Source organism: Colias croceus, chromosome Z (genome assembly GCF_905220415.1).
Source record: "Colias croceus chromosome Z, ilColCroc2.1".
NCBI classification, from domain to species: domain Eukaryota; kingdom Metazoa; phylum Arthropoda; class Insecta; order Lepidoptera; family Pieridae; genus Colias; species Colias croceus.
In genome coordinates, this window is record NC_059568.1 from 336,763 (window position 1) to 362,437 (window position 25,675).

Consider the following 25,675-nt stretch of genomic DNA (forward strand, 5'->3'; position numbering starts at 1 on the left):
TAGAGTCCGGGCTGTCTGGCTGGCCGCAGTGGTTGCGTTTATTAGTGCGCATCTAATCTGCACAGGAAAATATCCTTAATTTAAAGTCATTTTTTGACGCGTAATTTTTAATCTTTTCCTTTAGATAGATCCAACAGACATAATTTTTTTATTGCAAGACGTTTTTTTTCGTTGTAAAATAGGTGCCATACGCAATTTTTATTTCAAAATAACTAAAATGTCATCGAAATAAGTGAAATTACATAAACATGAGTCCGCTTAAAAGGTAAGTAATAACTTTATTATTTATATTATATTATCCTTTTTTAATACTTATATTGAATAATTAGTAAACTAATATTTTTAATAGATGGTTTCATATTTATTACACTTTTGGGTATAAATATGAATTTGATGATATTTGTATTTTCTAGTGTTTGATTTTACGCGAGTATTATACATTTTGAAATTAAAGACTTGGGAAAATAATACAATGAATAAATCGCGTTTAAAATCCGTTAAAAAGTCTTTAATTTCTTGATGAAATTTGGTTTTTATCAAGTTTACATTAACGTCCTATTTGAGGTTCGTTGGGAAAAGGAGGCGATATGGTAGATTGTTGCAAAAAAACTGTAAATAGTAAAATGAATATTATATATAGTATAAGTAACACAGTGATTACTTATCCTTCACTGGGACTCATGTTGATGGAATTTCACTTATTTCGATGATATTTTAATTATTTTGAAATAAAAATTGCGTCTGGCACCTATTTAACAACGAAAAAAACGTCTTGCAATAAAAAATTTATGTCTAATGGATCTATCTAAAGGCAAAAGATTAAAAATTACGCGTTAAAAAATGACTTTAAATTAAGGATATTTTCCTGTGCAGATAAGATGCGCACTAATAAACGCAACCACTGCGGCCAGCCAGACAGCCCGGACTGTAACCGAAATAGCAAGAGGAACAGCATATCAAAGAACCAACTATACTAAAATGCTCACTTGTCAACGTTGCTACCTCCTAGAATACTAAGGGTCATACTATACGAGCGGTTTTCCCGCCGCGGGAATCCGCTTCTGAACCGCACTAGTCACAATTTAATATGAAAGTTGTATGCTGCATACTACACTGCGCGGTTTCCCGTCGCGGTTCACAGGCGGGACACATACGACCACCGCAGGCAGAGATAAACCGCCACTGATAATAATCGTCGCTTAAAGGTACAAGTCCGAGACGGGCCGCAGACCGCAAACTGCAAGCGACAGCACTTGTTTCTATGAACATCTATGAAATTGATTCCAAGCGCGGCAACACTGCTGCCTGCAGACGCAACGCGCAGCGTGCGGCCGCGGCGAGCAGCGACCGCAGACTGCAGTATGCAAATGCCAATTATTGCCATGGCAACTATTTGTTTATTTATATTTTAATTGGTGAATTCTTATGACTTTTGCTTACACCTGCGCGGAAGTGACAAACTATCTTTGTCTTTTTTGTTTATATCATTTTATTAGAGCCATCTCTCTTATACAGTCTGTCAATGTAATAAATTAAGTAAAATGAAACTTGTATTATTTTGTGTGTGCCTGACATCATTGCAGAGACTTCACAAAATGTCGACTTTTTCGGATAACGATGAAGAGAAACTTATAAACATTGTAGCTGGTCATCCAGCTCTTTACGATATATCCAATAAAAATTACCGAAATAATTTGGCTAAAGATAATGTGTGGAAAGCAATAGGAAAGCATTTAAATAAAAATAGTATGTACCTAACTTAAATATTTTATTCAGATGTTTTTAGAGTACACAATATTATTATGTAAATTACAAGTATGTTTAAACGAAAAGTTGGTAAAAATGCTATATACATTTTATGTGATGATGCTATTTCACGGGAAATCAGCTGTTTGATGGTCTTTGTCTGCGTGGTCTCTGTCTCCTCCTCTGTGTTCCGTCATAATCAACAGTGTCATTTTGCCAAGGAACTGCACCATTTGCGCTGCAGAAAAAATCTTTAAGATTGTTTCTAATTTGAAATCCGTCACTATTAGCAAATCCACTGGAACCTGCAATCTCTAACATATTTTCCTGGGGCCTATCAGTAGCATCATAAACATGAAATGGCAAGTTATGTCGCTCAAGGTAACCATCTCGAAGAAGATTGTGCAAACAACAAGATGATAATATCAAATCATCTACAACATTCGGCGCCACAGCTATAGTCGTATAAAATACTCTGAATACTTGAGATAGCAACCCAAAAGCATTTTCAGTTACTCGACGACCTCGGCATAATCTGTAGTTATAAATTAGTTTATCTCTTTCTAAACGCGCTTGTCTCTTACAATATGGTTTCATCATAAATTTACTTAAAGCAAAGGCTTCATCTCCAATCAGGAAATGAGGTGACGTTACATTAGTCCCATGCAGAAGTTTCGATGGAGGGATATTAAAGTTGTTTTCTGCAATTTTTTTTTCCCATTATCGATTTGTTAAATATACCGTTGTCGGATTCTTTGCCATAGCACCAACATCCACTGCTACAAATTTACAATTTGCATCCACAATTGCTAACAACACAACAGAAAAGTAATCTTTATAGTTAAAGAATAGCGATCCACTGTTTTTAGGTGATTTGACACGCACATGTTTACCATCGATTCCACCAATGCAATTAGGTATATTCCATTTTTGCCAAAAATCTTGTTCAATGCGTTTGAAATCATCCTGTGTGGGTGTTTTCATTAAAATTGGCACTAGTTTCTGTCTCATAACATTAAGTACCCTTTTCACAATTCGGGATATGTAGGACACTGATATACGGAATGAAGTAGATAAGGATTCATATGTTTCACCGGTGGCCAAGAATCTGTAACAAATAATTTTTTGTTTATTACAGGTGACGAATGTAAAAAGAAATGGAAGGCTATCCGCGATGGATATCATAGATTCAAGAAAAAACATAAATTAGGTACAGGTTCAGCTACTCCTAAACACTCGAAAGACAAGAGACATCTGCTGCTATCATTTCTGGAAAGTGTTCCTCAACACAGATCGGGTGGCTCAAATATACCTTCGTCACCAAGGGCTCCACAGAGTAATGAGGAGGATAGTGTGGACAATCTACTCAGTTCAAATGAACAAGAAGGATCCAAAGATGGAGCCATGTCTTATGCCGAGCAAGATAGTGACAATGACGACACAACTAAAGTTGAAACAGAAAATAAACAGAAGAGAAATTTAAATTTCAAAAACAAAGTATTAAAAGAAGATTCTATTTTAAAAGTATGGAAAGAAAGAGACGAAAAAAGAGAGAGTTTGATTAAAACAATATTGAAAAAGAAGGATGATGACATAGACTTGTTTGTTCGTCACATATGTGAAGTTTTGAGAAATTTGCCACAAGTGGAAAAAGCTCAAGCTAAGAAACATTTATATGAAGTCCTTTCAGAGTACGAGATAATGGCAGCTAAAAAGTTGTCCAACTCTTCATTCACTTTAACTGATAATTCAGAGATTCCTACATCACTTTCTGCCTATAGCCTGTCGCCTACACCAAATTCACCAGGACCCACTGACAGTGGTCAAAATAAGCCAAGCGGCACGCCACATGTATTGTCGTCAGATCATGATGAATATTTTGATTTTATGAACTTACCTTAAAGTTAGATATAATTTTTCCTCCGCAGTAATGGCGTGTCGATTTTTTGGTTGGATGTCATCACTAATGAAACTGAGTATAAAATCGAATTGATTTTTATTTATCCGACAATACTTTCGAAATTTTTCCTCGTCACTAATTACATGGGTTTTAATCAAAATAGAATAACTTCCTTCTTTGGTTCGGCTTTTAAAAAAAAGATTAGGTGCTTTTCTTTTTCTTTTGGCACATAATAACAACAAGTCATCATCATCTTCCTCTTCTAGTAAAAGACACATTAGTACACTATCGGTAGCGTCTAACATTCTGTCTCGCATGAAGCTATTGGAACAACTGAGACACGGTTCTGTGCATTGTGCAGCCACGGCATGCAGCCGCAGTTGGAATAGCGACCGCAGGCAGCATTGCGGTAGCCGCAGCCGGTAGCCACAGTGTCGCCTGCGGTTGCAGTCTGCGGCCCGTCTCGGACTTGTACCTTAAAACTACACGAGCGGTTTCCCGCTACGTTACGTCATTCGGCGCGGGACCTTGACGCTCGCTTGTCGTTCGTGCGCTTGCGTGGCTAGTGTCACGTCAAAATGTTTGTTACGGAGCGTTTGTAGAAATACAAGATCGACCAGCTTTGTATGATGTACAGTCAAAGGTATGGGAGACATGCATAGAGTATATATATATCATATTGTGTACAAGCCGGCGCATTCTTTTTCATAATCAGAGCGCATTCTAAATTTCAATTTCAAAATTAGAATTCTGATTGGTTTTGTTTTTGGTCGATTTTTGTATAAATACGGGTATTGTGTGCAAATAAAATCATTACGATCCGAATCATCTTTGAGTTCACAACCCCTCTACAGTTGGTGACCTCCGACGGAGCAAAAAGAAAACATGGAAGAAAAAGACTAACAACACCATGAAGAAAAGCACTGCGAGCTGGCCCCCGTCTCCATCCAGTCCAGGCTGCTACCATCTTTTACAGAGACTGCCTACCGAACCAAGCACATCTACAAAATGAATTAAACAAGTATCTACATAACAAAAAGAAGAACGACAAAACGCCTATCGAATGGACTACTGCAGCAATTGAAGCTTTTGAGAAATGCCGACAAAGCATCACAGAAGCGACAACATTATGTTTTCCCATTCCTGGCTGCTCCCTTGCCATCATGACTGACGCCTCAGATCATAGTCTCGGCGCTGTACTTCAACAAAAGATTGAGAACCGATGGAAACCGCTAGCCTTTTTCTCTAAAGCAATGAGTGCTACAGCGTGTATGATCGCGAATTATTAGCGATGTACGCGGCTGTTAAACACTTCAGAAGATTAATTGAAGGATGCGAAGTCACTCTGTATACAGACCACAAGCCTCTCACCTTCGCACTAACAAGACCTACAAGCGGTAGCGACACTCCACGGCGCGAACGCCAATTGCATTACATTAGTCAATTCTGTTCGAGTATCAAGTACATCAAAGGAGAAGAGAACACAGTCGCCGACGCGTTGTCACGCATCGAAGAGATCCAATGCCCTCATGTAATCGACTACAAGGAGTTAGCCATCGACCAAAGTAACGACGAAGAGCTCAGAAAGTTAAAAACTCAAACAAATTTAACATTCGGTGAAGTCACGCTACCCGGACTCGATCGACCAATCACGTGCGAGCTATCAAGCGCATCGCCCCGTCCCTTTCTACCGAAGGCATACCGTTATATGGCATTTAACGCTCAACACGGACTATGCCACCCTGGTATTAGAGCTACTCGGAAGCTAATAACATCGAAGTTTTTCTGGCCAGCTATGAATAAAGACGCTACGGGGCCAAGTCTTGTATCAGCTGTCAACGAGCTAAAGTTCATCGGCACGTCGTCACTCCATTAGCAGAGTTCCCGCCTTCGCAACGCTTCGAACGCATACACATAGATATAGTCGGTCCAGTACGACTCTCAAGAGATTACCGATACTGTGTTACCATCATTGATCGTCTTACAAAATGGCCTGAAGCAGTTCCAATTCAAGAAATAACTGCCGAAGTCGTCGCGAAAGCATTGTACGAGAACTGGATTGCACGCTTCGGCTGCCCGCTACGCATATCTACCGATCAAGGTCGACAATTTGAATCTGCTTTATTTAAGGCACTCATGAAAAGATTTGGGGTTACAAGAATACGCACTACGGCATTTCACCCTCAAGCAAATGGGCAAATCGAACGATGGCATCGCACTATGAAAGCCGCGCTCATAGCTCGCGGCAGTACTTGTCAATGGACAGACGAACTACCGACAGTACTGCTGGGTTTACGCACAGCTATAAGAGAAGATAACAACTTGAGTCCAGCTATGATGACCTACGGCACTACACTGCGCATGCCTTCCGATTTCTTCGTGCCTACACGGACGGGTATTGAAGACGCTGACTACGTGAAACGCCTGACAGAAACTATGGCTATACTCACACCGACTAAACGATCCCCCGCAAATCGAGCAACATTTATTTACAAGGATTTGTCTACGTGTACTCATGTATTCATACGGAACGATACAGTTCGAGCACCACTCACTCCGCCGTATGACGGCCCTTATGAAGTGCTGAAGCGTTACGACAAGTACTACCAAATACAGTTACCACTTCGGACTACTGTAGTATCAATTGACAGACTCAAGCCTGCATACATATTAAACGTAGAGGTTGAAGGTATGGCAAGCACAGCAGTAGCATCTACACCTACACCTACGAGTGCTACGTCGTCAGTGCCTGCTACAGACTACAACACGGACAAGGCACGTCCCTACACTACAAGAAGTGGACGCGTCGTCAAGAAAAATGTTCCCTTCGCTTGAGGGGGGACACTATGGGAGACATGCATAGAGTATATATATATATCATATTGTGTACAAGCCGGCGCATTCTTTTTCATAATCAGAGCGCATTCTAAATTTCAATTTCAAAATTAGAATTCTGATTGGTTTTGTTTTTGTCGATTTTTGTATAAATACGGGTATTGTGTGCAAATAAAATCATTACGATCCGAATCATCTTTGAGTTCACAACCCCTCTACAAAGGATTTCGCTAATCGCGAATTAAAAGCGAAATTATGGATGAAGATAGGACAGGAAGTGGTTGCTCATTACTCAACACTGGCTCCACCCACACATTGCGCTTTACTTTATTTTTTAATAATTCTATTAATATACTTAAGAGCTGCAAGCGCAGCGCAGTTATCATTGGCGGGTCCATGTTCAAATAACAGAAGACAGCGATAATACCGCGTCCCGGGCCGTGTAGTTTGATGGTCTGCGGCAGCTTTGGCAGATTCCCGCGGTGGGAAAACCGCTCGTAAAGTATGACCCTTAGGGTTTAATTTTATAAAAAAAAGACGGGTTGTACTCCGGGAGTGCCGGCAGAAGTGAAAACGCGCGTAGTAGAGAGGGGATAGCTGTCTACTCTCCATCCGTCTTACGCTTTTTCGATCAGGTCACGTGTCCTGACGCGAGTTTAAGATTTTATACCCATTACAGAAAAAGTGCTCAACGCCGCTAAAGAAGTTTTCACTTCAAAAATGGTAGATACTGAACACAAATTGCGCATTCTTGGTTTATATTTTGTCGTCAACTGTCAATATGGCGGATGAAACACGCCACAACTGGAAGCGTCACAATCAGTCTGTAAGAACTCTAACGCTGACTATGTAAGATGGTAATTCATGGAATGTAATCTATGAGTGTAATTCAGAAATGTTAATCTTTTTTCATTGCTATGAACTTATGATGACCTTTTTTTTAGTGGGGAAATCTTCCAAAGATACCCACCGCCCCCGGGGAAGGAGCCGTGGGTTATGTCGGATTCTTACCGACTAAAACCCCACTGTGTTCCGTCGAGCCGCTTTAATGATGGGGCCGCGGGTATTGATTAGAATTCTTCCGCGACCCCCTCGGCGGCAGCCCATCTCCAGGCCAGGCGCAAGCTAAGAACAGGAAAGGTGGTTTGCCTGCTCTTCCCTCCCGTTGGCGGCATGAGCGGAACACAACTCAAGCCGCCTAACTTATGATGACCTTGACCGTTGGGTATAGGTATATAAATTCTAAATGCATGCAATGAATGATTTTATGATCGCCACCACTTTTTACCAATTCGATCCATCACTTGAATATTTACGAATAATTAGCGACCGTGAAGGATAACTGTATGTAATTATTCAAACACATTAAATTGATATGATGAAAATATTACTTATCGATGGCAAATTGCATACTAAATTGATATTATTTTATACAGTAATTGAATGTATTTCGATAAGCCATATTATTGCAGCACAAATTGCATTTATTTTTCTTGTTTACTCCATTATTTCCAATCAAGAGCCTTTTAGCTGCGGTCGCAAATATTGCATTAAAAATAAACGAACAAACCTTTGTTTAATACAATGTTACTGCTTCCTTTAGAGCGATCGCATAAATAATAATTCATAACCTTTATACGCGTCTCGGGTTCATATATTATGTGTATTTCTTCAAAATTACATTCAAAAGAGCCTGTACGTCAAAACAGTTGGTATTAATAGATTTTTTAATTAAGTACCTACTAATTATTTTAAAAATAAAAAAATGCCGCCTGTTCAAAGTAAAATGAGATTATTCGATCTTATACATAAAATTGTATTTTTTTACAAAAATACATCATCTTCTATCAGAAAATATGTTTATTTTTATGAATATTTTCTCGAAGGAAAATCTATTTATCATGTAGGTATGAAACGCAAATGTGACTGACTGACTGATCTATAAAAGCACAGCCCAAACTACAGGACCAGTCGGGTTGAAATTGCATCATGCAGATAGATGTATAGGCTTCTATTAAGAACAGATTTTGGACTTTCCCCAAGGGGAAAAAATAGGAGATTAAATTTTATAGCATGACAAATTATTAAGTCTTCGCGGTTGAAGCTGCGGCCAACAACCAGTTTGTTTTATGACACAAAACAATACGGCTCGTGTGTGCTGCTTTCGTTAAGAAGCTTTGAGATATGCAGCCTGGGATTATCTGCTCAATGTATCGAACATACCAGTAACGCTTTCAATAGAGTTTCTGCTTTACAATATGTATTCTATTATTAGTCTTCCTTTCATGAATGAGTGCATTTCAGGATTGTAAGTAAAACCTAGGAAAGCAGAGTAAGATGAGATGATCCCTTTATGTTGAGCGAACAATACATTTTACTTTATTCACGATACGATCTTATGCTATACGCACCTAGGTATTCACTACACGCACCGCGAGCTGAGCCCCGAGCTGTACCAATCTGTGCACAAATCTGTCATCGCCCACACACTACACGAGCGCTGAGTTGCAGTCCAGTCGACTGGGAACCTTGGTGAGCCTTGCACGTAGATACGTATAGGTTAGATCCCTACCATGGTAGCGATGCTTTTAAAACGAAAAAAAAGAGACGGTGCAATACTTTTTACGCAGAACAAAAATAGAAAGCGCGTGTGGGCAAAGGAATGGCTGAAACAAGGAAAAAAATATACACAAATGAAATTGCTGCAATGCATTCAGTCCTGTGAACCACCTGATTTTGTTAATTACTTAAGAATGAAATAGGAAACCTTCATGGAATTATTAAAATAAGTGACACCTTATACAGAAAGAGAAAACACTTTGATGAGGGATGCAGTTACGGCAGAAGAGCGTTTATTGAGATATTTAGCAACAGGAAGAAGTTTCGAAGATCTTAAATACAGTTACATAATATCTCCACAACTCCTTGGAAAAATCATTCCTGTAACCTAATAACGACGGCATAGAAATATGTTATTTTGTTTTGCATTTGTTTAACTTTTTTCCATTACAATTACATAATATTTATAATAATAATGACCGATACCTCTAGATTTAAATAGCTGTTTCCTGCGGCATATTCGCCCGCGCGATAGAGCAACTATGGAGTTTCTTCCGATTTCCGGTTCTTCTCCATAGATACAGCTTTCCAAATCGGTGGTAAAAATTAAAAATGTAATGACGATTCGAAAGTGCTTCTAAATGAAGTCTAATTGAAAAATAAATGTTGGAGTTTGAGTTTGTTATCAAATTTGTTCTGATTGATTAGCAAAAAAATTTGTGACGTTGTTTAATAAATATTTCCCTATTGTAACTAACAAAATTATCAACAAACTTCAATTATTTAGACCCAGATTCACCATGCTCTGTTAGTTTAACACGCTGTTAATTCTTTTAACGGATTATTAATCGGAGGGAGTGTCCCACCATGACCTAATAGAGGATTATGTTCCTTAACGCGGCATTATACTTAATTCCTGGTATTAAATTCTTGATAGACAATTGGAAAAAAATCATTTGATGTTCTCTTGTTGTCAAGATGGACACTGCATACAATTTTATTTTTGAAAATGAACATAATATATTGGATGATTTGGATAATTTTTGTATTATATAGTGCGACGGCCCAGGATTTAAAAAGAACTTCGTCATTATTTTGATGAATATGATGATGTTGATTTTATTACAAGATTTCGTTTATCAAAACAATCGGCTTTGGAAGTATTTATTGAATGATTCAATATCATTCAATAAATAAGCTATAACAACGACTAGGTTATTACAAACAAGAATTCACTATTAATTAACTTAAAATATACCTAAGAAAGCAGCAATAGCTAAATTTTGTAGTTCAAGACAAAAAAAAGCAAAGGAAGGAAAAGAAGTAATTAGAGAAGCTCTTGGGTTTAATTTTGAATCTCATTGCTTTCTCTGCGGTGGATTTTTTGGTAACATCTCAAAAGAAAAAATTTCATGTGTTCAAAGCAACGATACAAGAGATAATATATTACAGTATATTAAAAAACAAAACACATTAAATGATTTCGATAAAAAAAATTCAGCTCGGTTGCAAAATGTGCCTGATTTAGTCGCAGTAAAAGCGCATTATCACAATGATTGTATGCCTAATTTTTATCACAAAAGAACAGAAAGAAAAAGGGGTCGCTCAGCATGTGAAAACATATTTATCAATTATCTTATTAATTATATCGTTGACAACGAAACAGAATGTGAATTTTCTGTAAATGAAATAAAAGAGGGATTTTCAGGAGATCTTCCAGACTGTAGTTGTGTACAACTATTAAAAATAAATTGAAAGAGCATTTTCAAAACGATATCGAGTGTTATTTTATTAAAAGGGACATGATTATTTTATACAAAAATTGTACTGCAAGTAAGAAACTCTGCAAAGACTGGTACGAAAAAAGAAAAGTAAAGAAGACGAACGAACTAGAATTGTTGAAATGGCTGCTGAAATTGTTTTAGAAGATAATATACGTTCTAAAGTATATAATATGAATTACTATGAAACTCTCGATATAGACGAAGGCAATCTTTTTAAGGATGTTCCTAAAACTTTGCAAGTTTTTTTGAATGTTGTGTGTAAGAGTTATAAAGAAAAAAGTAAAAATAACGTTCGTAGGATGGATAAAAATGTGGCCACAATGTCTCATTGCATCATCACATCTGTAAGTACGTACTTTTTATCTCCACGTACTTTTTATCTCCAATTTTACTTGGTTTGTCGTCTATGATTCACAAAAAATATGTCTTGAAAGGATTGATCGACTCATTATCCAATTTAGGTTTGTGTTCCTCATACAAAGAAATTTTGCGCTTTGAAGCGTCGATTATCAAGGACCCTGTTAATCATATTGTTTCTCCAGATTCATATGATCAATTCGTTTTTGACAATGCCGATCATAATACATGCACGATTTATGGCAAAAATACTTTCCATGCAATGGGTGGAATAATGGTTGTTACTCCGGGGTAGTGTTACTTCAAAGAAAAGCATCTCTAGATTAAAACAGATTCCATCTTCTTAAGATAAAGGTGAAATTGGATTCGTGAAACTGAAAAATTTTGAAAACAAAAACTCTGATGGATTAAAAACAGTTCAGATAGAAGATGTTTTAGATGTTACGGACAACTATGAAATTTCTTCGGCAGATTTTACTTGGACATATTCAAAATTTGCAAACAACAAATCCGATGGTTGGAATGGGTTCATGGAGAAGTTACATACTAATTTGACTTATCATGTTTCAAAAATTATTCCTGTGCCATTTATAAAAAATCCACCGAGTAATTATGATACCATTTTTACATCGTTGGTAGAAGCGGCTAAGCAATGCCAAAAACAAGAGCAAAAAATTGTGTTTATAACGTTTTACCAGCCGCTATACTATAAACGATTTAAATAATGATCCTTACAATTTGTCCTCAATCCAAGTAAGACTTGGGGGATTTCATTTATTGATGTCGTTCTTCGGATCGATTGGATTCATCATGGATGATAGTGGACTAAAGGAGGCTTTTTGTGAAATATATGCAGAAAATTCGTCCGACAAAGCTCTCTCCGGGCACGCATATGCACGAGCTATCAGAGGACATTTTCTAGTACAGCTCGCCTTGTCTGAATTAATTTTTTCATCGATGAAGTTGTCAGACACAATGTTTCTTTTGCAACTACAAAGAAACACATAGATTCTAGGGAATATCGAATAAAAAGAGATGTAGCTGATTTACAAATATTACAAAAAAAAATTAACAGGTATGATCCTTTTCCAGAGACTGATAACATTATGTCAATGTTTTCTGGAATTATGGAAGAAGGAAAAAAATCTTTGCAAGCTATTATATTGAATGAATTTTGGCAGTGTAAAATTTAAAAGGAAAAACAAAGTCTTGTCTTTAAAAACAGTTCAATCTTCAGATAAAGGGAACGGAGATATTATAGCTATCTATCCATAATTGTTATTTTAAAGAATATCGTTAACTATTGACTGTAAAAAAGATATGGAAACTTATTTACAATATGAGCTTGCACCTTTTCCATTATCACTTTTTACAGAAAATGGCCTCAGGAAAAATGTTAAATCTCAACTTTACGATTTATTTGTGAGTGCGAATGGACCAACGCTTTCTGACGGTGTAGTGCATGTCGTTGACGGTGGATTTTTACTGCACAAAGTAATTTGGCAAAAAAAATGAAAGAGAAGAACGTAGTCGTATAAAAACCTCAGATAATATTTCAGAGTTCGATTATCAAAATCAAACAAAAATACCTTTTTTGCAAGAAAAATTTTTATCTAACGAAAAAAATAAGGATAAAATAATAAAAACTTTGATGAAATGATTACAGTCACGAGGGTTTTCCTGTAACCAAGTAGGTAGAAGAAGATGCTGATGCTGACATAATTGAAACCGCGATAAAAGTTGCGATGAGTACTAATAAAACTGTTATTGTTGTGGGTTTATATTTATTTATTTATTTATTTATTTATTTATTCCATAACAAGTAATTGACAGGTTTTACCCCAAAGCATTACATGTTTAGTTTTATACAAGATAATATTAAAAATAGAATACAAATTTCATTAAATTACCTACTTAAGAATCTAAAAACATTTGTTTTATACGCATTTAAAGAAGTATTAAATAAATCTGTCTCCGGTAGCAGAGCGAGTAACTCATTTACTAATTTTACCGAGCGTACATACCAAGGGGGCGTTACGGCCAGCAACAGTTCTTACGCCTTGCTGCACAGCAAGGAAATCACGACCCCGACGTAGTCCCAACCCAGAAGGAGCCGCTACGCTATAAATAAACTTTGGAGGAATTTTGAAGGAAATTCGTTCAAGTCCATATGGGTTATCTACTCTACCATTTAGCATCTGATATACATGCACTAGTGGAATGTATTTGCGCCTTGATTCAAGACTAAAAAAGCCTGTCATACCGTATACATACAGAGAAGGGTACATATATGGATAGTATCCATACATCTGCCTAAAGGTAAACCTACAAAACTTTTTTTGGATTTTTTCTAACATTAATACATATTTTTTTTCACGTGGATCCCAAACAATACAATTATATTCTAAAGTACTTCGAACGTATGCCTCGTAAAGAGAAGTAGTACATTTTATATCGGTAAAATTTTTACTAGTACGAATTATAAAACCGAGAGTTTTTAAAGACTTATTGCATATGTTAACGATATGCTCCTTAAATTCTAACCGAGAAGTAAAAGTAACTCCTAAATCTTTAATTGTTGTAACGCGCTGCAGACACTGTCCACCAAAGTAATATACATAGTTGATTGGCGTTCGAGACCGGGAGTAGCTCATAATTTTGCATTTATCGATATTAAAATACAAACGGTTTTCTAAACTCCATTTCAAAACAGACTCAATTTCACGCTGCAAAGCCTGATACTGGGTATGATTATTTACTCCCATATAAATCCAATATAAATATATTGATCTTTTGGTCCTTTTAAATCAGTTGAATTCATATAATCATGACATTTATTTTCTCAAACCAGGTTCTGGAAATGTTAAAGACCTATTTTTCACGTCTAATAGTTTCAAACATGAATCCTTAAGAAACATTGTTGCATTTCTGCATTGTTTTTCTGGTTGCGATACAACATCTGGATTTGCCGGAAAAGTTCTGGTTGCGATACAACATCTGGATTTGCCGGAAAAGTTCTGGTTGCGATACAACATCTGGATTTGCCGGAAAAGTTCTGGTTGCGATACAACATCTGGATTTGCCGGAAAAGTTCTGGTTGCGATACAACATCTGGATTTGCCGGAAAAGTTCTGGTTGCGGTACAACATCTGGATTTGCCGGAAAAGTTCTGGTTGCGATACAACATCTGGATTTGCCGGAAAAGTTCTGGTTGCGATACAACATCTGGATTTGCCGGAAAGGGAAAGAAAAGTATCGTCAATTTAATAATAGACGTTAAAAATTTGTCAAATTTGGCCAATGTTTTTTTATAAGAAAGATGCGAGTAAAGAAGAAATAAAAAAATGGATTACAAATAATCAAATCTATTTATAAATGTAAAAAGAAAAAAATTAAAACTGAATAATTAAATCATCTTTCGTTTTGGCAAACCTCCCACCCACAGAAGGAGCAGCAGATTGGGGCTGGAAGCAATATCAACGTGGAATTATGCCCAAATTTACAGAAAAAGAATTAATTCCGGAAATATTGCTCAAAACTATTTGCTGCAGCTGTGAAACTGGATGTAACAGTTTAAAATGTGGTTGCCGAAAACATGGTTTAAAATGCACAAATTTATGTTCAAACTGTTATGGTTTTGAAAATTGCTCCAATATTGAAAAATAAACTTCTACGAGGAAGTTGATGATTCAGAAGAAATTGTGGATGAAGAACCAACACAGTCTGGAAATAATGTTGGAGAGGAAGAAGGTGATAGTCATGAAGATTTCGAAGATCTACTAGAATCGGAGATGTTTGACGAATCTAACGATGAAGAAATGGCATCAAAAAGACAGAAACTAATAGATAAGTGATTAAAATTGAATATAAGGTATATATGAATATATAATATTTTATATGTATGTATTTATTATAGATCATATATAGCTATGTATGTATATAATATATTTATATATATTTTGTACTTCCTACCTACCTCCTCTTTCATAATATTACTCCACACAGTAGGTTGCCTGGAAGAGATCACTCTTAAGTGATAAGGCCGCCTTCTGTGCTGGACTAGTTATAAGTTTTAATTTTAAGGATTTATTTGTATGCCAGCACAATAAAGTGTAAATAAATAAATAAATAAATAAATAAATGATAATATTAATGTGTTTAAAAATATTGTTATGAATAAAGTTACAGAATAAAGTATCTTTATTTAATTGTACGATAAATTACATTTATATTTATATAAAATGAAACTTTCTATGACATAAATGTAATAACTAATAAGCATTAAATAAATCAACTTTTTAATTGAAACAAATTGTAGCAATCAAATTTTTTTAGATGAAATTATTTATAATAGGTAATTAAAAATTTCGAATTCGAGTATTTTTCGATATTTTGCATTTTCTGAGAAGATTTACCACAGTTGACAGATATATACTACGTACATACAGTTAGGAAACTAAGCCCCCCCCCCTCATGAAATTATGACGTATAGCTATAGGGCTGTTACTTTTTGATATTTAACCGACTTGAAAAATAAAGGAGAAGGTTATGAATTCGGCCTGTATATTTCTGTTTGCTTTTTTTCACAGTTGATTTTGTGGTAATTTGGAGATTAAAACCCGTTAAAATACAAAAATGGTGTAGCCTAAATATGAATTTACAAGAAGAAACAATCCGAATTAATACAGCTTGTAAAAGTAAATACGTTTTTATCAGTGCTATATTTCGAAATCTTGTTTTGTTATGGACGCCGAAGGCTATTTAATGTACCTAAATTATTTATAATGCTTGATATTTGTATTATACATATGTCAGAGAATTTAAATAACTCTCCATAATTAATTATAGTTAGGTAGATATGTGAAATAATATTAAATAATGACTCAGTGCGCACACCTTGCGCGGTCGATGGTAGTACCGAGACTATATCATCGAGCTACTGACTCAAGGAATATAAACCATAGCATGGCCCGTAACTCCATGCATTTCATATCAATTCAATATCGCCATTATGTTGTACACCATAGAGTACTTTATAATAGGAAGGTATAGCCACATAACAACTACTCTGTTATAATTCTCTCACACGGCCATTCTGACAACGAGCGCGTTCTCGCGCGAACATTCGACTAGTAATTTTGCGCAGATTACTTACTGCGTTGCTATTTCATTTGCTGTATTCAAACTCTTTTCCCTTCACGGTTTGTAACTTTTCACACCGACTCACAAATTATTACTCATCATCGTCATCATCGGTGATATCAACAACGGCTACTGTCGCCTAAAGCCGAAGCTTTGAATGTATTGTGTGTGTGTGTATTATATTGTAAGTGTAGAGCTCTGAACAAATACTGGAACTACATGCAGCGCGGAGCCTGACATGTACTGTAGTCACATGAAGCGCAATGCTTCGCACAAAATCTGGAACTACATACAGCGCGGAGCCTGTCATGTACTGTGACTACAAGGAGCTTAAACCTACCCACAACAACAGGAACTACACGAAGCGCGAAGCTTCCAATGTACTGTGATCACAAGGAGCGCAATGCTACCCATAACATCTGGAACTACATGCAGCGCGGAGCCTGCCATGTACTGTGATCACAAGGAGCGCAATGCTACCCATAACATCTGGAACTACATGCAGCGCGGAGCTTGCCATGTACTGGTGTGTGTGTGTGTATTATAATGTAAATGTAGAGCTCTGAACAAATACTGGAACTACATGCAGCGCGGAGCCTGACATGTACTGTAGTCACATGAAGCGCAATGCTTCGCACAAAATCTGGAACTACATACAGCGCGGAGCCTCATATGTACTGTGACTACAAGGAGCTTAAAGCTACCCACAACAACTGGAACTACACGAAGCGCGAAGCTTCCAATGTACTGTGATCACAAGGAGCGCAATGCTACTCACAACATCTGGAACTACATGCAGCGCGGAGCCTGCCATGTACTGTGATCACAAGGAGCGCAAGCGCTACCCACAACTACACGAAGCGCGGAGCTTCCAATGTACAATATGACATACACGCCTTGCTATGTCAAACACAGAGCTATTATTGAGCTATTAAAGTGTGGTGTGCATGTGTGTTATGAAACTTTTGTGTAATACTTAGATTAACTATACGGAATTATGTAACAACCGAGGAAATAAATAGGTAAAAATAATAAAATAAAACAAAAATAAAAATATACGGAGTATTTATTTTTTTTACAATACTTTATTGTACAAAACAATGTAAGAAAATCTAGTACAAACTTATAAGGTAAAAATATTTTGCACAATATGCGGCCTTATTGCTACACAGCAATCTCTGCCAGGCAACTTGCAAATTACTGGAAGTAAGGAGTAACATTTGTGGAATACATTTTTATTCATTGGCTCACTTTCCAACTGCTTAGATGAATTTGGAAGTTCTTGACACAATTATGTACTGAGCATGGCCTCCAGTTTGAGGCTCGATTCGATACCTCTCGTTATCGCAAAGTCTATAATCTCATAATTTTGTATGGACTGGAGAACTTTTCTCCTAACTTAGTAATTAACATCGTATGACACGCCATCAATTTGTCGTCCAGTGACATATTTAGTGTATTTACAGGAATACACAAAACCACCTTGCACTTATAACTTGATGTATACTAGGTATAATAAGAACACTTTACGGGGCAGATTAACAGCTAATAATTAATTTACGAGGACTGAACCTAAAGTCTAAGGTTCTAAAGTCACACCGACTTTCATATCATTTACCACTACCGACGATATCACATTTTCATAGTCTACCTTGAGACAATTCAATAATCATAAATGACCGCCAAAACAAGTAAAATAATATTGATGTTACAATCGGCTTTTCTTTCTTACTAACACAATATCAACATTAAACAGAATGCTTTTTTTTTTTTTTTTTCAATACGAGTCTTATAGACGTTCAAATGCTCGTCCATCCTGACTTTTGCGTTATTTCTAATTTCAAACAGGTTAACTTTTAAACTGTTGACACTCGTACTAAATCATTATAGCGTAGTGGTCTTGCAGCCTATAGACAATTGCATTGGGCTGTCGCCTGTGTTAAACTTTTTGATAAAATACAATTCAAAGTAAGTTGAATTTCGCCAATTGTAGAATACCAATATCTACGTTCATGACTACGCGGAGGACTTGCAGCCTATAGACAATTGCAATGGGCTGTCGCCTGTGCTGTGCGTTTCTTTCATACAATACAATTCAAACTAAGTTGAATTTTGCCAATAACTGTAGAATACCATTATCTACGTTCATGATTTTCAGCGATAATGAAACAATGAACTTAAGAACAGACATAAACCTTTTAAAATAACTCGTTAGCGCAATAATTCATCCCGCTTGTAATTTTATGAAACTCAAAAGAACACTGCCAACTCAAGTCTATGAGTTCGCTACCTGCGAATGACGTAGCTTTATCGGCTACTATTCCTTTCAGCGCACAACAAAAACAAAGCGCTTAACATGCTCTTTTTTTTTTGAAGACACATTTTTAACAGGAGCTAGGTGACAATATTAACCAGTAAATGCGTCAACAATTATAAGTAAGTGCCATTCGTATTTATGGCTATGTATGAAGTGGTTCTGATACATTTTCTATCGGATGTCAAGTCAACTGTATAGCTCTAGAGGGCCTTTAATTAACTTTGCAATCTAAAAATGTTCAATGTACGTTCTAACAAACTAAGTACACTAAGTTTTTGCAGGTTTTTCCTAACTAAAATGTTTCAAATAAGTAATCATGAAATGATTGTATCAATAAATGAATGATAACACTTCGTTTGCACCAAACAAAAGAAAATGTTTATACAGCAAGCATTTTTTTTATCATATGTGACACCTTAAATTTAAATCAATAATATCATTTTATCGGCTTCAATTACTTTACTTATGTTCGGATCTAAGTTGTTCGGCTTGTAGTCGTCGCGAATCCTTACTATTTTTGCCCAAATTGAACATTATGTTAAGACAACTAGTTTCTACTAATAAAATCTACACGTGGTATTCTTGGACCCTTGCGTAGGTACCGACTTCGAAATCAAAAGCTTGTATGTAAGCCGATCATCTATGAACACGAGGAGAAAATATTTTTCTTATGACATGATGCTTTGAGACTATTTCAGTCTGTTATTATTCTAAAATGTTAACGCTTAATAGATTATGCTTGAGGTCTTCTTAAATCTTATAACTCTATTTAATAACTATGATAACAACTTTCTGTGTCAGTGATTCTTTGATAATATTCGATTTTTAAGCTGATCATTACTTTCTTGTAGGAAAACTGAACCACTATTAATCTATTGAACAGGAATCTGTTTGTACTTCAACAACGAGCTTTGTCCGAAAATCGTTAATAAAGAAGCAGAAATCTTTTTTTTTTATCATTCTAAAATATTTCGCGAACTTAAACGTTCTTTTGACAATAATGCTTCAGCAAGAGCCTTATTTTTTTTTATCTGAAAAGTCTACCATTCGATGTTATGAAACCTTGTGGTAAATACCTATTCAATGTTGCAACAGCAACTTGCATTTATTCCAATTAAATGAAAACTCTGCGCAAGCGAGACTTTCAATATTCTTTTTAAACAAAAGAATGTAACCTCTTATGATTTTGAAACTCGAGAACATCGTTGATAATAAAAAAGTAGCTATGAAGTCACGTAATTTATCTAGTCCTTGGTTAACAACAAGGGCATTACAAAACCTTATCAATGTTGAAAGAACTGTAGATTGTGCTAGGGTTGTATTCACAAGTCTTATTCCCATTTCACAAAATTTGTGCTTTACTTTCAATAATGGATCTCACACGATGAACATCATTAAAATCATTTAAATCCGTGTCTATAGATTCAAAATTATTGTCCGCAATAACAAATATTGTTTATTTTAAATTCACGAATAATTTGAGCCCATTGTTATCCATAATCAAACTACGTCCGGCTCTAGTAAAAACATCTCGACCTGTTACTCCATCCCAGGAAGTACTCGAGAGTCTACAATAACCAAAGCTCATATTTACATCATTAACAGTTATGGGTAATGTTGTACGGGCGAATGAATAGGTTGATACAGTGCCAGTTCTTGTTACGCGAGTGTATACAAATTCTAGAGGCCCGGTCATGCTATCGGCTATCCTTTTACAAAGGAAAAAAAAAAACAATCGGACCTGCTGTCAATAAGGCACTTGAACTTTACGCCGGCAACGTCTGTGACTGTAAGCGGGGTATCGTGCTGTAAACACACATTAATAAGGGTATTGTTTCTTTAAGAGCGTGCCGCCCGTTGCTTAGAAAAACAAACCTCTTCTATGTGACCAAATTTATGACAATAAAACTATTTCTTAAATATTGAGCGGACCTTTGTTATTCTTATCGATTAAACTAACTGATTTTGTTTCATGGGCGAGATTTACAGTCACGTTTGTAATGACATGTGAACACACAGTTATAGCAAACAATTTGCAACATGCGACGCTTTAAATGATTTATGCCAAAATGTCTATCAAGACCCACAAAATCAATCGGCGTGTATCATAATAAATCAGATCATACCTGGTCATCTGCAATACCTTCTACCACGAATTTACTATATTCGCATAGTTCCAGCCCGTTCTCAGCCGGTCGATTAGCGCCAACTTTGTAGTGGAGCACTCGATGTATGTTGAAACTCGATCACTTTTTTACCATACCATATCTCGAAAAGGTATTTCCTTTCGCTTCTTAGCTTCTTTTCACGTTAAAATAATGTCCACACAGGTAGATGAAGGCTGGCCTCGTAGTGGGTCTTCCTTACTTATGCGTTGGACCCGGAAACAAAATGTTTCGTTTTAGGAAAGTGTATCTGCCATTTCTTTTAACAGAGATGCGCACGACATGGTGCTTTACAACCCACACACAACACATGATGTTGTTGTTGTTGTGTTAACATTCTCACGATTTATTGGTGGAAACTCTGGTTCTTCTCGAACCTCATTAACACTATCTATTTCTTCTTGAACTTCACTAACACTATCACTCGTTTCACTCACTTGCAGATTTGCATCGTTTAACGTAGTCTTATTCTTATTGGAATCGGGGGTAATAAGTGCCGATCCCACCGCTGCTGTCAGAGAATTTAAATAACTCTCCATAATTAATTATAGTTAGGTAGATATGTGAAATAATATTAAATAATGACTCAGTGCGCACACCTTGCGCGGTCGATGGTAGTACCGAGACTATATCATCGAGCTACTGACTCAAGGAATATAAACCATAGCATGGCCCGTAACTCCATGCATTTCATATCAATTCAATATCGCCATTATGTTGTACACCATAGAGTACTTTATAATAGGAAGGTATAGCCACATAACAACTACTCTGTTATAATTCTCTCACACATATATTCAATAATTATTTTAAACCAGAATTTACAATACTTGTATGTAGGTATACCTACTAAATTATTTTTAAAACGATAAATTAAATTAAATTAAAAAACACAAAATATGCAAAAATAAATTAAAATTATTATTATACGAGCATAGAACCTCTACCTTTTTGTTTTAGGAAGAAAAAGAAAATAGTTTGATAGGCTTATAGTGCTTGACAAAGTGGAGACGCCATGTATCGATAAAAATACAATAATTATAATATCTATCTTTTTCTTCCCTAATATTTACGTAATTATGCACATAAATTTAAACAAGATTTTTTTAAGGTTTCCTTTTTTTATATTTTCGTGCTCTTCTAGATTGCGTAAAAAATAGATGCGATCTTTAAACAGACTGGACTCCTAATAGGTACTATTTGTAGCTATCATTTTGATAGAAAATATGTCAACATAATTTAAAACTCATACTGCCATATCTATAGAAATTAAAAAATAGTCTCTTTTTAACTTGTAGTCAGATATGTTATTTACAAATATAAGTATTTATTGAAAGGGCTACAAACTGAAACAATCGATATTTATTTAATGTGAATTGACATCACTTTAAACTTTTTTCCATACTATATTCAAAATCTGTGGATGTGTCACCCGCTACTATCGATCCCCCTCAATACCCTCGTAAACACGCTTGATGGGGGGGGAGCCATTTCGAACATTTTGTATGAAGTTTCCTTACTGTATGTATCTGTATATTGTGGATTTACTATGGTAACATATTTTTTTTTCACCATCGGAAAGTAGAGATTTCAATGAACAGAAAACATACCAACTTTTTTAAAAAAGCTGACATTTTGACGGGTGACTTTTCGATTGAAAGTTAGGTTGTTTTTTTGGTATTAATTCATAATAAGGCGAAAAAATAGATATTTTCAATCAAATAAATTACAGTGTATTTGGGACATAATAAAGTAAGTTTCCACTAAATTTCGTAGAAAAAAATTTTTTTTTGACGTAGATAAAAATAAAAAACCAAAAACGTGTTTTTTTTTAATTTTTCATCTAAATTTTGAGGTTATGTGAAAAAATTGTAAATACAAAAGTTGTAGATCTTTTTATTACCTACAACTTTGCCATTGGACGTTTTTCCGTAGGACTTGTAGTTTTGTCGGAAATCGAGAGAGACCATTTTTTTCTCTTAAAAGCTCCCCCCTTCCACTTCCCGAACTCGGTTTGACCGTAATTTATTTTTCCTTACATTTTTATCATATTCTCCTCCTTTTCAAATGGGTTTCATCCTACTGCGATTTCTTTTTTGTTTCAAAAATTATCTACTCTAGTCTATTTATTCGAATTACCAAACACACCAAACATGACAGTAACTAGAACAAAATATAGCCCCAAAGTGCGAAACTATGGCATTGTCAACTATGACATTTTCTTTCGGGCGGTTTAGAATGATTCGTGAGTCGGTCAGTTAATGGTCGATTTGATAATGATCTGTTAGATTTCCTCCTTGGAACCTGTAGAGTTGACAACGATGTTAAAACACGTCATGTTAATTTTGACGGTCCAATAATTAACATCCAATTTAGAAAATAATGGTGAAACCGGATCTTGGTCTGTAAGTGAAGAATCGCAAGAAATGAAAATATTTACTATGGTGGCAAAACAACAAAGATGCGGTCTATACAATTGTACAGTTCTGCATAATAAATAGTGACATTGCAATTTTCTTAACAAGTAAATTAAAGTTTCAGCGCTCATTATAAAGTAGTGTCCGACAATTGCCGCGCCAACGTCGCCTGTCGTTGATATAAATACATGAAAGGATTGGAAACTAACTGGTCTCTATTTATTGGAAGACTTTTTGTCAATATAAGAAATATTTCTTATAGCGCAGGGAAATGACTAGAAATGATGACCATATTAATGATATAAAAACCTGTATGATAAGGGAATCCATCTGTTTTCATCTCATAAATCATATGCAGTTTTGTAGGCATCGATATTAAAATCAAATATAATGAACGAGAATATGTTTCGATAGCGATGTCATAAAAATTATACAACAAAAGATGATCTGCATCTTTTTGTTGTTGCTAAGGTTATATTATTTATACAAGCTTTCCGCCTTCTTCGCTCGCGTAGTCAAATAAAATTCTCTCGAGAACGAGATGGTATATGTCACTCTCTAGTCTCTTAACTGTTTTCAGACATACAAGTTATATAGTTCAGGATACATCGCCCATTTTTGCAAGTGACTACTATCAAGCTGATTTTCCGTTTGTAGCTTTATTTTGATGAGACACCGAATAATTTCGTGTACGAAACTCTCGATTGTGGTAGCTAACAGAGATAACAAGGATAAAATTTTTTGATTTGATGGTTCTCAAATGAAAAATGAAATGAAAAATATTTATTTAGACCCACATTATAAGAGATATTTATTAAAAATGAATTCCAAAATGTGTTGGTAAGCGCATAACTTGAAAACGGCTTAACCGATTTCGTTAATTCTTTTTTTATAATATTCCTTTAGGTTCGAGGATGGTTCTTATGTAGAGAAAACGTGAATATGTACCACAGGCGAAGCCGGGGCGGACCGCTAGTTTTCATATAAAATTAAAAATGTTAAATTATGCAAATAAGTGTAAGTAGCAAAATAGCAGATATATTTTAGACCTATACTTTGCCTTTGAATATTTCGATAGGACTTTAAAATAAAAAAAAATCAACGGAAACAATTCGTGTAGTTTTAAAAATCGTTATCAAAGGTCGATCGATCATATTATTATCAAAGGTCGTCAAGGAAGTCGTCAAGGTAAGGATGTCAAACGACCTCTTTAATATTTTTGAAGTCTAAAACCTGCACAATATATTTTTTGCATGTTCGATATATGATCCCAAAAAGGGGGGGGGGGGGGGGGCGGGGGGCAAATTCCTTTTCCTTTCTTCCTTGTGTGGATGTTTTTGACGATTTATTGTGCAGCCACTGATCAGCTTGATCTTAATAGACATCGATACTCAGTTTTTATCAAATCCAGCACCAAATCCAAATCAGATCTTTTCTGTGTCGTCCTGCCAAATAACTATAATAATTTTTTGGAACCCGCCGCTATATAATTTTTTTGTTTACGTTTGTCTTTTTTAAAATATGAAAACAACTTACAAAAAACCAACTCTACCTTGCAGAGTGTATTTATATGTATAGACAATCGATTTATATTATGTAATTAAATCGCAATTAAAACATATTCGCAGTTCTGTCATTGTAGGTAGGTATATTCGCGATCGCTGTCAGCTTTATAAAAATATTCCTTTGTTTATAAAATGCCCAGTTAATTGCATTTTTATTTTAAATTTGGCATTTAAACAATTTGTTGAGTATTTTCAGAAAATAATAAATTAGCAAAAATAGTTGTAAACAAACGAGCCGGAGCCGTAAGGTGACTTACTCGCTGGGAAGTGGGTACGCTGGCATGGGAGCCGATGGCAGCGTTGTGTGCAGTGGGGTTGCAGGGGTCGGTCGGCGGCGGCACAGGCCAGCAACGCAGCCAGCAGCGTGGCCAGCCAGGGGCGGAACATGTTGCCGCAGGTACGGTCGGCGCGGCACTGCCGCACGCTACGAGCCGCCCGCCGCAAGCCCGTCGCCGCTAGGGCTCGCTCACGGTGAAGCCTTCCACGCTCTACCGTGCTGCACATCCTACATTCCGCCGTGCTGCGACCTACCATACGAATCTTTATTCTTCACGAGATCAGCGCCAATAGTTTTCCCTCTTGTTTTCCCGATGTCGTTCGTTAATGGGGCCTAAGAGTCCTTTTACCTTTATCATACATCGATCAGGCATTAAAATGTGATTAGAACAAACATGAAATCAAAAAAAGGAAAATATTCATACAAATCAAAATTTTTCTTTTAAAACTGTGATGATATGGACCGATTATGTAAACACTTTAACAAGTGTAATTTTAGAATAAACTTGGTACAATATGAAAAATAAACAAAGTTTTCCAGAACATTACAAAGTTAGGTAAGGTGGTTTCCTTTACTGTGAGAGTGATTCACGGTGGAACATGATTAACCAC

The 25,675-nt window shown here is 36.0% G+C and overlaps 1 protein-coding gene across 1 annotated transcript in view; it reads right to left on the reverse strand.

Moving 5' to 3' along the window:
* Positions 1-25,189, reverse strand: part of LOC123704964 (procollagen-lysine,2-oxoglutarate 5-dioxygenase) — a 73,618-nt gene extending 48,429 nt beyond the window's left edge. Inside the window, exon 1 of the mRNA XM_045653484.1 lies at positions 25,045-25,189. Coding sequence (XP_045509440.1) covers positions 25,045-25,174 — 130 coding nt within the window. The 5' untranslated portion in view covers positions 25,175-25,189. The remainder of the gene's footprint in view (positions 1-25,044) is intronic.
* Positions 25,190-25,675: the final 486 nt, after the last annotated feature.